This window comes from Leuciscus leuciscus (genome assembly GCF_965113295.1).
Source record: "Leuciscus leuciscus genome assembly, chromosome: 15".
NCBI lineage: Eukaryota > Metazoa > Chordata > Actinopteri > Cypriniformes > Leuciscidae > Leuciscus > Leuciscus leuciscus.
The window spans coordinates 29,368,989-29,384,956 of NC_138739.1; the positions used below are offsets into that span (position 1 = coordinate 29,368,989).

The following is a 15,968-nucleotide window of genomic DNA, read 5'->3' on the forward strand; positions in this document are numbered from 1 at the left end:
CCCTTCCTCTTGTCCAATGCATCCTCATTCACCTGTCACGTCTTTCTCTCTTTCTCCCGCTGTCTCTCTCTTCTCTTCTTTGTCCATCTCCTCTCCTTTCCCTGGCCACCTCAGTGGTCTGTTTGCCCGAGGTGGCTGCAGCATGGTGCATTTCCTAATTGACTTGGACAAGGCCCTTTTCCGATTCCCACCCCAACGAAACTTCCAATCTGATGTCCGCCCCACATATGACTGCCAACCCCTTCCTCTACTCATTCTCCTAGAAGCGACACTCTTTTGCTCCCAGTCCGGTGTCCGTGGTGGGTCTATTATCTGGGTGACGTTAACCGGTTTCAGGTGGTCCACCCTCCCCGTCTCTGTCACCTGTTTGAAACCTCTCCTCTGTGGGTTGTTGCTTGCGTCTGATCTTCACCTCCCGAGCCTCTCTTTTTAGTCTCTGCAAGACATTATTCTGTCAATCTGTCCTAGCATTCGTGTTGTTGTACCAAAATTGGCCTGATCGAACGCTGAGGTCTCATACTGATGTCTGTTCTGGCTTATTGTCAGGCTTGAGAATTTTTTATTAAGTCCATAAAATGTATTTTAACAATATAGTTTAGTTGTCAGTTGTTTGTAAAAATAATAATAATAATATATATATATATATATATTGTCATTTTACAGTGCAAATATTGTTTGTTTGTTTTTTCCTCTGCCTGTTTCAATCCATTAGCTTTCACTTGAAAATGTTTTCCTCATTTTCTTTTCAGAATTGCTTTGAAAGGATTTCATAGTGTTTATCTTTGCTCAGTTTAGTTGGTCTCTTAGATTATAAAGAATACTGTACAGAAATCGAATTTAGATATTAAATAAATGAGTGTTAACTACTTTGCTTTAAAGGGACAGTTCACCCAAAAATGAAAAGTCTGTCATAATTTACTCACCCTCACGTCGATACAGAAATTCTTCTCGTCTGCAATCAAATGTCATTCACATTTGCGTATATATTCAAATATGGCTCGTCAAAATTGTCACGTCAGTTTTAACGTCAATCAAGTCAGGAGTTTTCAGATGTCACGGTCCCCAAAATGCGATCATCCAGGTATACCCCCATCCTAAAATTTAAAACTCAGCTACAGTATATATTTTTGTGAATAAAGACACAATTTATAATGTGAACATTTAATTTTAAAATATTATTTTGGAAAATATTTAGTTTATATTATCTGACATCATTACATTTGTTTTTACTTACTATAGTACTTTAATTTTGAGGTTTGGAACTGAATTATTTAAAGGGATACTTCACCTCTGGAAAGATGAATGTGTATTTAAAATAGGTCATTTATGTGGAAGAAATGTGAAATTATTTTTGAATTTGGAGCTTTCTGGACTGAGAAAAGCCAGAAAATGTATTTTTGGCTATGTGGATGAAAGACAACAACTCCCAGAATGCACTAGCGCAGAGAGAGCGCAGTTGAAAACAACATGGCTAGGCTACTAGTGAGTCTCCGTGACGAGTTTGTCCGGGATTTCGAGATCGCCCAAAATGTCCGGGATTCGGCTTTTGCGTTCTACAGTCGCCATTCATTATGTTTACTGTGGCGAGCAGGACGAGGCTGAGGGGCGCGGGAGAACGGCACGAGGCCGGTGGCGTGATTACTGATGAGCGACACCGGTCTCATATCTCTCACGGAGGAGCGGGAATTTTCTTAGCAATGTTAAAACGCACATCAACCGATCACTTGTTTACATCACTACATTCAGATTCACCAATCGAAATGAATTCAGTTAGATTGAAACAAAAGGTGTGCATGTAAACAATGAATGGCGACTGCAGAAAGCAAAAGCCGAATCCCGGACATTTTGGACGATCTCGACGGCCGGACATGTCCGGGAAAAAGAGGATGGTAACCCCTACTACTCGGCTTTCTCCTACTACTCAGCTTTCTCCACAGAACAAGAGCCTGCTATAGCTTCCAAAAAAAAACGGCTGACACTATGTGTACATTCTGTGAGTGAGATCCCACCTCCTATGGGCGGGTTGAAAACATGCAGAACAGCCCCTACTACTGGCTGTAGTCTTTAGCCTCTGGCAAAAAATCCTCCGATGACGCAAAATGACGATTTTTGCGTCATCGGAGGATTTTTTCCAGACAAAAAATACATAAATCTCTCATCTCAGGGGGATATGAGGGTGGAAAGCACGGTAATTCGAAAATACTACAGGTTTTCTACTAATACAAAGCTTAATGCTAAATCCTGAAGTATCCCTTTAAAAAAAAAAAAAAATTATCAATTTTATTTTAGTAATTATATAAAATTTGCTTAGTTTAAATAAATAAATAAATAAAATTTATTTATTTATTTATTTGCAAATTTTTTCTAAACTGTTCAAACTTTTGACATTTTTTTAGACTTGGCAGCTCCAGTCCCCATTCACTTTCATTGTATGGAAAATTGTGGCGTGTATAATGCTGTAAAGCATCTCCTTTCACAGAAGGAAAAAAAAATTAAACGAGTTCGAAATTACACGAGGGTGCACAAATAATGACAATTTAAATTTCTGTCTTCTGTAATGAACAGCATGTTTTCCTTTTTTTTTCTCATTTCTCATAATTTGTTTCTTCCTGAAGTTATGTGATTGGCCTGTTAGTCAGTTACTGGATATTGGACACTGTCAGCCTATTAAAGAGCGCCAGGACCAATTCTCAAGTTAATTACACTATCCTCTCTTCACAGGGCAGGGTGAAGCTTGCTTGTCACAGTGATGTAAGAATTGAATCCCCTTTAGCTCAATGTTTCCTGTCTCTCTCTCTCTCTTTCTCTCTCTCTCTCTCTCTCTCTCTCTCATTCTCAGTGTCTTCTTTGTGTGACTTGGGTCCCCCTGTTGAAACAAACCGGTGGAAGCAGTGTTTTTTTTACCCCTTGTTTTCAATGCAGTTGTGGGTTTCCCTATAGACACCATTTATAGTTAACTATGTGCCCTTTCGAATCCTCACATAGTTCATTACAGGTGCTCGGACACTCCGGGTTAAATAATGCATGACAGTCGCTTTAGACATTGGTCTAAGCGACTATTTCTGTTTTTGATTTCAGAAATACAGACTATTTCTGTATACTAACTATTTCATTTTCCTAGAAGGACTACATTGTACATATTTGTATAATGGTATAAAAAGGTGCACAAGCCTCATTCACTTAGTGATATATCCAAAGATTAAGGTATCGGCCAGTCGTAGATACTAGATATATCACCAGAGTGTTGTTGTCCGGGCTGTGGACCTATTGGTTTTGTAAACCTTTCAACTCTTGTCTCTGTCTTATGTATGTAGCTAATGTACTGTTTAATGTTGCACAAACAGTTGTGTGTCGATGCGTGGCTGTGTGCGAGCGTGTTTGGGGGTGGGGCACGCTGGGATTGTGCGAGTGCGTGTCTGACGTTTAAGACTGTTTCTGACCTCTGTGATGTGGCATTTCTGTCTACAACCTTGTCGATCTCTGTGACCTGACTAATGTCCCCTCTTCTCTTCTATACCTTCTTTCTTTCTCTTTCTCGCTTCCTCCTTTTTTTCTCTTCTTCCTCCAGGGCACTCAACTCATATTCAACGCAGCCAAGGAACTCGGTCAACTCTCCAAGCTTAAGGTATGTTAGTTTGCTACATAAAAAAGGTGTAAGCTAGTTTAATTGATTTTTTTACAGAATTTTTCTGAAATGCATACTTGTAATGGCCAAAAAATGACATTTTAGTAACATTTTGAAACATTTATAAATATTTATAAATTCATATTTACGCAAAATATAATATTAATATTAATAAAATGAAGTAAATAATTATAGATCATTATTTGAAAGAATGTATATTTTAAAACGTATTTATTTATAAATAAATATAGTTTTATAAATAGTACTATATAAATAAATAGTGTTTTTTATCAGTTTATCATTAAATATGTTTGAATGAAAATGTTTTAATTAACATGTCATTTGTCTCTTCATTGTCACTGGTAAAATAAAATAAAAAAACATTATTATTTTTTGTATTCATTTTGTATATGCAGTATAACACCTAAATTCATTATAAATAAAAATGTATCTTAATTGTTGTGCACAGTGTGACATAAAATAACCCAGGATTACGTTTATTCGGGTTTAAATGAACCTGGAATAACAATTTTAATTATGAAAAGATCAGTGTATTTTGTTCTTATAAAATGTTGTTCTTTTTGTAGGAGCACATGGTTCGTGAGGAGGCCAAGGCACTGTCCCCTAAACAGTGTGCAGTCATTGAGTTAGCACTGGATACTATAAAGGTGTGTGTAAAGAGCTGAATGTCAGTGTAAAAATGGTCTTCCACTGGTTTGTGATGACGACACCTTCAGCAATATTGTGCTTCAAATAGTGGGTCGCTGAATATAATGGAAATATATAACTATAGATACCATCTTACTTCTACACTGCATATATGTAGAATTTAAATTCTTTAAAAAAAATTAAAAACATAAGTCTGATACACAAGGATATATGTTTTATTTGCACTTTGTACATCTCTATCCTTCATTGTATTATTCACTTTACACTCTCAGTCAAGCTTTTGCCCTTTGCCACATTCGGTGTATTGTTTTTTGCACCTTGTGATGTAGAGCAGAATATAATATTGATTTTTTAAATGTTAAAAAACAGTTTAATAAGCAGAGAAGCCCAGGTATTTTGCTGGGAATCAACATTATTACAGGGAATATACACAATTAATCAACTGTATCTTTGTAGCTATCAAAATATTGCTCTTGTTTGTTTGAGCATCCCGACGTGCCGGACACAGCAGCATTGTCTCAAGCATTCTCTGTTGTTTTGGGGTTTCTTAGCAATATTTCCATGCTGGAGGTGTGGGACTGAAGAAGACATTCCTTGAGAAGAGTCCAGACCTGCTGTCTCTGCACTACGCCCTGTCCCTCTACACTCAGGCCACCGACAAACTCATCAAGACCTTCGTTCAGTCCCAGAATACACAAGGTAAGGCTCTTCCAAACATCTCGCTGTGCCTTTAAATATTATTTACCTTTTCTCTACCTCTACACAACATCAGTCTTTATATCCATAAAATTAGGATATATATAAAATTGTAGTATTATATATATTATTATTAATGCTAAACTTTTATGTTAGATGCAGTTATTATCCTAACTAATTATTATATATTTTTTTTAAACATTACTTTGTATGGAAGCTTGTTTCTGCCACAGAATAAAACATTTTAAAAGACAATTGCGACTTTTTATCTCACAATTGCGAGTTTACATCTCACAATTCTGACTTTATAACACGCAATTGCGAGTTTATATCACGCAATTCTGACTTAATATCTCGCAATTGCGACTTTATATCACGCAATTGTGAGATAAAGTCAGAATTGCGAGATGTAAACTCGCAATTGTGAGAAAAAAAGTCAGAATTGTGAGATACAAATTACTTTTTTTATTTTGTATTCTGTGGCGGAAACAAGCTTCCATAACTTTGCTTTATATATATATATACTATACACTGAACAAAATTATAAACGCCCCCATTTTTCATGAGCTGAACTCAAAGATCTAAGACTTTTTCTATGTACACAAAAGGCCTATTTCTCTCAAATATTGTTCAGAAATCTTTCTAAATCGGTGTTAGTGAGCACTTCTCCTTTGCCGAGATAATCCATCCACCTCACAGGTGTGGCATATCAAGATGCTGATTAGACAGCATGATTATTGCACAGGTGTGCCTTAGGCTGGCCACAATAAAAGGCCACTCTAAAATGTGCAGTTTTACTGTATTGGGGGTGGTCCGGAGGGGTCCGGGGGTGTGACCACCATTTGCCTCACGCAGTGCAACATATCCTTCGCATAGAATTGATCAGGTTGTTGATTGTGGCCTGTGGAATGTTGGTCCACTCCTCTTCAATGGCTGTGCGAAGTTGCTGGATATTAGCAGGACCTGGAACACGCTGTCGTATACGCCGATCCAGAGCATCCCAAACATGCTCAATGGGTGACATGTCCGGTGAGTATGCTGGCTATGCAAGAACTGGGATGTTTTCAGCTTCCAGGAATTGTGTACAGATCCTTGCAACATGGGGCCGTACATTATCATGCTGCAACATGAGGTGATGGTCGTGGATGAATGGCACAACAATGGGCCTCAGGATCTCGTCACGGTATCCGGTGCATTCAAAATGCCATCAATAAAATGCACCTGTGTTCATTGTCCATAACATACGCCTGCCCATACCATTACCCCACCGCCACCATGGGCCACTCGATCCACAACGTTGACATCAGCAAACCGCTCACCCACACGACGCCATACACGCTGTCTGCCATCTGCCCTGTACAGTGAAAACCGGGATTCATCTGTGAAGAGAACACCTCTCCAAAGTGCCAGACACCATCGAATGTGAGCATTTGCCCACTTAAGCCGGTTACGATGATGAGCATGCAGATGTGCTTCCCTGAGACGGTTTCTGACAGTTTGTGCAGAAATTCTTTAGTTATGCAAACCGATTGTTGCAGCAGCTGTGCGGGTGGATGGTCTCAGACGATCTTGGAGGTGAAGATGCTGGATGTGGAGGTGGTCTGCGGTTGTGAGGGCGGTTGGATGTACTGCCAAATTCTCTAAAACGCCTTTGGAGACGGCTTATGGTAGAAAAATTAACATTCAATTCATGGGCAACTGCTCTGGTGGACATTCCTGCAGTCAGCATGCCAATTGCACGCTCCTTCAAAACTTGCGACATCTGTGGCGTTATGCTATGTGATAAAACTGCACATTTTAGAGTGGCCTTTTATTGTGGCCAGCCTAAGGCACACCTGTGCAATAATCATGCTGTCTAATCAGCATCTTGATATGCCACACCTGTGAGGTGAATGGATTATCTCGGCAAAGGAGAAGTGCTCACTAACACAGATTTGGACAGATTTGTGAACAATATTTGAGAGAAATAGGCCTTTTGTGTACATAGAAAAAGTCTTGAAAATTTTGAGTTCAACTCAACTTCAACTGCAAAAACAAAAAGTGTTGCGTTTATAATTTTGTTCAGTGTATATACATATAAATATATATATAGTTTATTTTATTTAGTATATATATTCGTTTTTTATTTTTTATGAAAAAAAATTTGCATTTTCTTTTAGTGTTTAATCTGAGTTCCATCTTTCTTTTTCTCCCTCACACACTTTGGGAATCCTGACACACTTTAGGTCGAGACACCCCTGGCAGAGCCATTTTAATAGATTATCATTTAAAATGTAATTCGAGTAAATGTCACTACTTCATTTAAGTATTTAAACACATATTAAAAAGCAAGCGTGTGTGCAAATGTGTGTATGTGTGTGTAAAAATCCACAGCAGGTTGAAGATGGACTGTTAAAGACTGTTAACATTTGCTGAGCTTGTTGGACTGTCTCTTTTTTTTTCTTCTGTATCTCTTTCTTTCCATCTCTCAAATCCCCATCACTATGTGGTCTCAATTTCTCTCTGTATTTTTCTGCGTCCTCTCCTTCTCTTTCACCAGTCCATGGAGGGAAGGGGGTAAGGTTCAGCCATAGTGAGGACGTGTACCCAGAGAAGGGTACGTTCACGTGGGGCCCGGTGCCCTTCACGACGAAGAAATAATCAGTGATCCACCTGAATCAGATCATGCACCTCCCATTCCAACGGGCCAAACGCATGCCCCACGACCACCCATATCTTCCCACGGAAAGGGCCTTGCATGTATGAGTACCTGGGAAGAACATGCTGTATGTTCGCATACATTGGTCTGAAATGTATCTTGACGCTACAGCAGCAAGAAAGCCCAGGATGAAGTGTGTTTTGAATGGTAGTGAATGAGGAATGCACGCACTTCTGCAGTGTGAGGTGCATGTGTGCACTGCGGATGACAAGCCGTGAGTGAAGAGACCGTGACGAAACGTTATTTTTCCAAGCGCTGAATCACGTTGTCGAATGTAGATGTGACATTAATTGCGACTGACTCAGATTGTCCGCAGGCAGGGTCTGTTCTGTTGCTCTGCGTGATTTTCCCTCACGACCACGCAACGTGGTTTCCCCTCCCTTTAGTCTCATCCCTTAGGCTCAAGACAACCCTCCCTCAGCCAATCAGAGTTCGCTCCTGGGGTCAGGTGATGTGCTTTCTGTCAGTGTACATCAGTTCAAAAAGGCCCTAAATTGGCATTTAAGGGCCCCGCAAAAAAATCATGTAGCTATATGTGATTATAACTTGAGATATGATTTATGTTGCTTCAAAATGACCTATCTTAGACGTTGATATGCTTGAGCCAAATTAGTGTTTACTTATCCTCAAAAACAGCAAAAAAAAACAAAAAAAAATTTTTTTTAACTATATTAAATGAAAAATGTAACAAATATTTGATAATATATAACAAAAGTTAAATATTATATATATATATATATATATATATATATATATATATATATAGTTATATATATTGTTATATATTATTTTTATTTTTTAGTTATTATAGATAATATTTGACTTTTGTAATATATTATCAAATATTTTTCATTTATATTTTTCATTATATAAAAAAAAATCTTAGGGGTAAATATATATCGGGACATGTTTTTTTCATTGCTAAATAATGCTAAATACTTTTCTTTTTTAAATATATAATATATTACATATGTTTTTAATATTATATTAAAACATTTTAGCTTAATTATTCTAAATAATATTATATTTAAGACAATTAAAAAATATATAGTAAGTTAGTAATATATAAAGTTGTCCAGTTAGGACATGTCATTTTTGTAATAAAGACATTTTAATTAAGGAGTGCCTCGGTTATCAGAGAATTCTTTCTCTACACTGCCTCTTAAAAAATATATATTGCAAATATTTGATTAACGATTTATGATTTTGTGGTTAAATATGCCCCGGACCTTTCTTGACAGGTTTTGTTACATTTACCCAGATGCTGTTTGGTTAGAAATAGTCATAAAATGCTGCATCAACAGCCGTCAGCATCAACGTTAACATGCCGCTGTTCAAGCTTTTTCAAATCCCTTCTTGCTTAGACAGTTCCGCTCTAAAGAGAAACTGCATTATCAGCCTGTTTCTCTGACAGGCACACACATATAACAGATGCTGAAAGCAACCCATTTTTTTATTATTATTTGATTGCTGCTGGCCTAGATTCTGTGGAGAGATGCACAAGTTTTAGATGTTTAAGTCACATTTAGTTGAACGTGAAAATTCATTGGAGTCAAAAGTGTTTAAAAAAAGTGAATCAAAAGGATTTGTTAGTGAATATTACTGTAGCATACTGTATGCCAAAGACCGTGGCAGCTTTCCATGAGTGTGAATGCAGATGTGTGGGAATGGAAGTGGTTTTCCGCATGTACCTGCCTGCATTGAAACCAAGTGAAGGACAATATCACATGTTCTCCTTGTCTTCTCCTTCCTATGAATGACTGGACCAATAGGACTGCTCTCCCCCCTCCCCATCATGGTTATAAACCCTTCATGAAACACCAGAAATCAAGTGTGACCACACAGCATGTGTGCAGATGGTACACTCATGATAATCTGAGGAAACACACTTCTCCTTGTATTGTAAACACTTTTTTGCAAAAGAATCCTGTGAGGCATTACTTTATTTTGGTTGTCTGTGTATTGAGAGCTATTTTCATTGATTATTTCAAGTCTTGTCAGATTTTTATGTAGACATTAGCTTGCTGGCTTGCTATTTTTGTTAGCTAGCTAGCTGTAAGAAGCTGTTAGCGCTGTACACAGACACTGGAATAAAGTGTACCAACTTTTTTGCCTGAATAAGCCTCACAAATTCAAATTTAGAGATGTGTTGCAGGGATCACTTGTTAAATCATTTTCAGAGCTTATTAGCATCTTTCGACGCAGTACTATACCATTTTTAAAAGTTCACAAATGGATCACCCCAATTAAGTAAAGTCAAATTTGTACAGCTCAGTCTTTTTAAATAGTGTACATTAGCTCTTATCTAAATTATTATACATTTAATTTAAGATTCTGTGGGGATAAAAAGAAATCCACATTTGAACTCGAATCAATACATTAAGCTCTGAATTTGTATTTATTAAGTGCTTCATCATGGAAGAACTACCTGAATTTCTTTTCATATTATTAATGATCTCTCAAGCCAGGTTCAACACCATTACGCTGTTTAAACTTCTTTATAATCCAATAGCTCAAAAGCATACATTGCCTCTGTATGACTCTGTGATTACTGAATTCATAAAGGAAGTGATTAGAAGTTCCATTGAGCCATACGGATGCAAAGTATCCTGACAGACCAGGAATGGAGTCTTGACTTGTCCCGTCTTGTCTGCAGGTACTGGTGTTGATGATGCAGTTGGAGAAGTGTCTATCCATGTGGAGATCTTCACTCATCCAAATACTGGAGAGCACAAAGTCACAGTGAAGGGTACGTAGTGCTTCTTCATTTTTAACTAAAGCCTGATTGAATTCCTCCTTCAGTTTAAACTTTGAAAGAAGTTGCTTCTATTAAGGTGAAACTTAAAGCTTAGGAACCCTTTGAAGAACCTCTAGGCACCCATTTGAAGGTGCCTCAGCTATCTTGTGTACTCGAGGAAGTTCTCAAATCTTTTCTTTACTGTAGGGTTCCTGGAGGAAACAGTAATGACAGTCTTTAGAGTTATTGCATTAAATTCTGGATTTCATTTTGTAAGTTCCTTAGAGAATTGGCCCTTTTTAAAGGGTGTCCAGAGTTCTCTAAAATGTCTTCCTTTACCCCTTTTCCACCAAGGCAGAGCTGGTGCTGGTTCGGAGCCAGAGCCTAGTTTCAAATCGGTTCTTTGTTTTTCCACCGCCAAAGACTGGTTCTTAAGTAGCACCAAATCATTGCAGGGTCTAGAACGGAGCCAAGAAAGAACCGCTTGCGTCAGAGGCTGGGGGCGGGGTTACCGTGGCCAACAAGACTGAAGAGAAACTTGTGACCGCCATTTTTAAATAGCAGCTAGTCGAGCTAATAGCAGCTCGATTATAATATCCGTCTATGTAAGTTACGGCGAGCTGCACGAACGCGTTGGATTCGCCGTGTTTGGATGCCGATTTATTTTCGCAAACCCATGAGCATCCATAGTAACGCAACGTCTATTATTGTTGATGCCTTGTTCGAGATGCATCGGAGCAGCGTGGACCGATCAGAGCTGCGGGAGTGTTTGGAGATCATATGACTCCTTGTGCTTTTTGATCGCTTTCGCAGTGCTTTGATTTCATGTGCTGATCGTTCTGCGAGAAGCCGATGCATCTCGAACAAGTCTGGTGTGTTTGTGTTTGGCGCTGCCGCACTGGCGTTGCTGGGCAACATGATACGTATGCAGTGACGTAAGATATAGCTCTGTTGTGGCTCTCTGGCCGGTGGAAACGAAAACCGGTTCGTCAGTCGAACCAACTCCGAACTGGCAATAGCTCTAGCTCTGAACCAGCACCCGGTTCTTGTTGGTGGAAAAGGGGTACTTGTGTGCAAATCTGGAGCCTTAAATGCTGAAGTAGATTCATTTCCGGTGTAATGGGAAGAATGTCTAGAATAAAAATTAAAAGGTATATGTGGTGGAATCCTCTGGAAAACCTCTATGAACCCTTGTTAAGAGGCTCAAAACTTTTTCTATATTACGGCGTTGCTAGAAGAATCGCTGACAGTTAAGAATTCTTGCATGAACTTGCCTAGAGGTTCTCAGAGGGTTCTTCTAATATTGCGATCTAAGGAACCCAAAATTGTCCCTCAAGTAGCTTAATTTTTGTAGTGTAACAGGAAGAATGTCAAGGAGAGACTACACTGTAAAAATGAGATGGAATGTGAGGCACTATTTTGGTTCCTTAGATCACCCATTGGAAAACCTCTAGAAACTCATGTCAAGTGCTTCAAAACCATTGACAATCTTTAGAGTTCTTGCATGTACTTATGGCTTCCATCTTTTAGGTTCCTCTGAGAACTTCCCTTTTTTTCAAAGGGTGCCTAGAGGTTCTCCAAAAAACTGCACAAATTTTACCTTAGGGTTATAACAGCTTGTCAGTTGGGCAGTACCCTTAAAACTATACCTTATCTACTCTTAAAAGGTGCATATTAGTACTTCAGCGTCATACTATGTACTTTTAAGGGAATACTATGAACATTTTAGGGGTAAATAAGATATAAAGGTGCCCCTTATGGGCAGGGGTGTACTAACCTGCTTCTGGGGGGTCCCTGTCCTGCAGAGTTTAGCTCCAACCGTAATTAAACACACCTGAACCAGCTAATCAAGCTCTTATTAGGCATACTAGAAACTTCCAGGCAGGTGCGTTGAGGCAACTTGGAGCCAAACTCTGCAGGACAGTGGCCCGCTAGGAGCAGGTTTGGACACCCCTGCTTTAAGGGTACTGCCCCAGTGACAAGCTGTTTTACCCCTATAGGTAAAAGCTTTTGTGCATTTTTCCTGAGAAAAAGACCAAGTTTCTTCATTTTTGCTGTATAATAGGACACAAGTAAAGGGAAGTCTAAGAAATTTGAACAATTCGATGTATTTTTTTATTTTAGTGGTGGCTGCAAATGACCTACGTTGGCAGACTTCTGGAATTTTCCGGCCCTTTGTGGAGGTCTATATCATCGGCCCTCATCTCAGCGATAAGAAGAGAAAGTACGCCACCAAGTCCAAGAACAACAGCTGGGCTCCAAAATACAACGAGACCTTTACATTGTGAGTGGCATGCACTTGTTTCTTTAGCTTGTGTTTCAGTTTCTGCGTACCGCCGTCTATGTTACAGTTCCTGATTTAAATTTAATCCTGGTGTCGTTGCTTCTTTCCCAAAGCACGTTGAGTAACGAAGTGGGTCCGGAGTGCTATGAGCTGCAGGTGTGCGTGAAAGACTACTGCTTTGCACGAGAGGACCGCACCGTTGGAATGGCGGTACTGCAGCTAAAGGACGTAGCATCGCGGGGTAGCATAGCATGCTGGCTACCACTAGGTAAACGCATTCACATGGACGAAACCGGCCTGACCGTACTGCGAATCCTGTCCCAGCGCAACAACGACGACGTCGCGAAAGAATTTGTCAAACTCAAATCCGACCAGCGTTCTGCTGAGGAGGGGCGGAGCTAAGACCAGGAAGTATCTAGCGAGGCACAGTTACTTTGCCGAAAACACTGCCCCCTAATGCTCAGATGTTGCACTAGCACACAGAAAAAAATACACAAGACATATTTATCTTGGTTCTTCACTTTAATGACCAACCGTTTACGTGACAAAGCAGTTATATATTTGTACTCAGTGCACTGCCATTAGACCTGCCAGGAAGGGCTTGTTTAACAAGCACAATTTGGCACATGAAACAGACACAGGATATTGTATCTTTTAAATACTTGATGTTTGTGATGTCCTTGATTTTTATAATGCATATTCCAAGGAAAAAAGGTACTGAAATCCAACACATTTATCTATTTATTCTGCAAAACATTAAATATCACTATCAGTTCACACGTATCAAAATATAAATCCAGAAAAAAATATTTATTATATTTATTATAATAATAATAACAAAATGTTATATTATAGTAATTACATTACAGATATATTTATATTATTTAGATTTAGATTTTTTTTTTTCTTCAAATGCATCTGAAATATAACCAGATTAAGGCATGTAAACATGATGTACACTTTTTTTTTTTCCATATCAAGCAATCTGTAATGATGTCGAAAACCTCTTTAGTGAGGCCTTTTGTCAATCATTCCTGCACCCTTCTAAAGGTGTCTTAATGTCAGGGTATCGTTTCTCCACTATGTACCACCATTTCACCCCCTAACCTACTTATTAGGGACCAAAACCCACTATGGGTCAGACTTTAATGTTATGCAATTGTTTAGAAGCACAAGAAAATTGCGGGGAAAAAATAGACCTACAACCAAATACACCTCTGAATGCAGAGTGGTTGCTTTTTCCTGTAGTATGAAAATGTCTTAGGTGTGGGATTACATTTATTTTTCAGAGACACCATTTGCAGGAAATCCAACGAATTATACTTATTGTAAAGACTATGAGATACTGACACTTTGTAAAGATGCTTCGCACATTAAGATTCAATCACAAGGCCAATTCTGTCCTGTTTTTGTGTATCTAATATGTTTTCCGATCTGTTCAAGTACGAGTGCCTGTGCAGTTTATCAAGTGTTTGTCGGCATGATAAGGCACGATGTATATGTGCAAGTTTGGATTGACAAACACTGCTTATATTAGACACCAGAGCTGCCTGTTTCAGTGAGATGTCACTTTATTACATCACAGTTAAATGTCATACCACTCCAGATCATTCCATGCGAAATGGGGCTCCCCCCACCCCCCTCTACAGCAATCTCTGGGTTCACACCTCAAAAGAATCACAGCCGTTGAGAATCACTCCTATAGAGTTGCCATAGTAACCGCTGATGAATCCTGCCATTTTACTGCCAAACCATCCACCATATTAGATAAGCACAAGAGAGACGCTTTATAATGTGGGTTAAACACTATATTCATTCCTTCCTGCTGTATTGCGCTAAACAATAGGTGTCAAAAATGAACCGCGCTATTGATCTACTTAGGTGAAATTATCTCGTCGCATAGTGAATTTAGCCATTAAGCACCTTGCGCTACAGCTATTTTTTTATGTTTCCTTATATTATTTCTCTAAAAATAGTCTATGCATCAGTCAGAATCATCAATGGTCAACAGCCTTGGATTGTTTACATCGCGAATGGTCGGCACAACCCGCTGCTACAAACTTCGCTGGTTTTGTTCCCTTTCGTTCAGTCACTACGAGTTATGTCAGTGAATGACGAAACGAGCGAAACCCCCATTTCGTCATTCACTGACGTAACGTCTTCGTTCCCTCCTCAGGGAACGAGGGTTACATGCGTAACCGAGACGTTTTACATACTGAATCCTTCAGTGTTCATCGTTGTAGGGTTCAGTCACAGGAAATGGCATTAATGAATGTTGAAATGACTGCCGACTGGAAAATTGCATCTGTAGCAAGAAAATGCTCTGATTTGGATGATAGGATTTCTAATGTTAAAGCTGTGTGTTGCTGACTGTGAATAATAATATTACAGGATATAGTGAGCATGTAGTATGAGACAAAGCACACACATACAACAAGTGCACACTGCGCCCATTGACTCCACACACACCCAAACAGCCACTCCTTGCCTGTATATAAGAAGCAGTGCATGTTGGGAAAGATTCTTCTTGTGCCAGCATGTATCTTTGATGTGATATTCAATTGTTGTATTTATTTCTCTTGATTTATTTTATTTATTTATTTATTTTTGTCATTTATTTTGATATTTGGGTATTATTTTCTATTTTTGAAAGGCTTGTGAATATATAAATATGTATTACTGATGTGTAGTGGTACAGAGTACTAGCATGAGAGATTTTTTTATACAAAGATGTTTCTAATTTTTGTTTTTCTAAATATGATCGTTCTTATCGGGGATGGAGGTAAAACACTTGCCAGCCTTGGTTTGTTTCTACTTCCAATAAATGGTTAAAAAATACTGTTTGTTGTTTTTTTGTTTTTTTTAATCTTGAATATGACTAGACATTCTAATATTATGTTGTATTTATGTATTAAATGGGAAAAAGTTAAGTTATAAAGATATTTAGAATGCACCAAAATTAGGTTTTCGGTAGCGATCAAAATAGAGTAAATCACCTTTTGAAAGTAACTTAAAAAAATTATTGTATCGATTACATTGTTACACTGGTAGGTGCGGACAAGGGACTGTTGTAAATGTGTCATTGAATCATTCATTCAAGAGATTTGTTCAAAAACGCTAATTCGTCTAGTAATGAAACAAGTGAATTATTTATGAGTGAGTCATTGAATCCTTCATTCATCCAGATTTTTTTAAATTAATTAATTCAAATGAAATATTTTTAAGTAGACTGCAGTAATTAACATAATTTTTTTTTCCA

The 15,968-nt window shown here is 38.4% G+C and overlaps 1 protein-coding gene across 4 annotated transcripts in view; it reads left to right on the forward strand.

Moving 5' to 3' along the window:
* The window catches only part of unc13a (unc-13 homolog A (C. elegans)), a 52,891-nt gene extending 37,344 nt beyond the window's left edge, over positions 1 to 15,547 (forward strand). The window contains exons 37-44 of one of the 4 annotated variants that reach the window (XM_082138802.1): positions 2,722 to 2,751; positions 3,569 to 3,625; positions 4,213 to 4,293; positions 4,846 to 4,993; positions 7,530 to 7,586; positions 10,345 to 10,437; positions 12,550 to 12,709; positions 12,823 to 15,547. In XM_082138802.1, coding sequence (XP_081994928.1) covers positions 2,722 to 2,751; positions 3,569 to 3,625; positions 4,213 to 4,293; positions 4,846 to 4,993; positions 7,530 to 7,586; positions 10,345 to 10,437; positions 12,550 to 12,709; positions 12,823 to 13,111 — 915 coding nt within the window. In that variant the 3' untranslated portion in view covers positions 13,112 to 15,547. The remainder of the gene's footprint in view (positions 1 to 2,721; positions 2,752 to 3,568; positions 3,626 to 4,212; positions 4,294 to 4,845; positions 4,994 to 7,529; positions 7,587 to 10,344; positions 10,438 to 12,549; positions 12,710 to 12,822) is intronic. The other 3 variants (XM_082138804.1, XM_082138803.1, XM_082138805.1) reach the window with 3 other exon arrangements.
* The last annotated feature ends 421 nt before the right edge of the window (positions 15,548 to 15,968 follow it).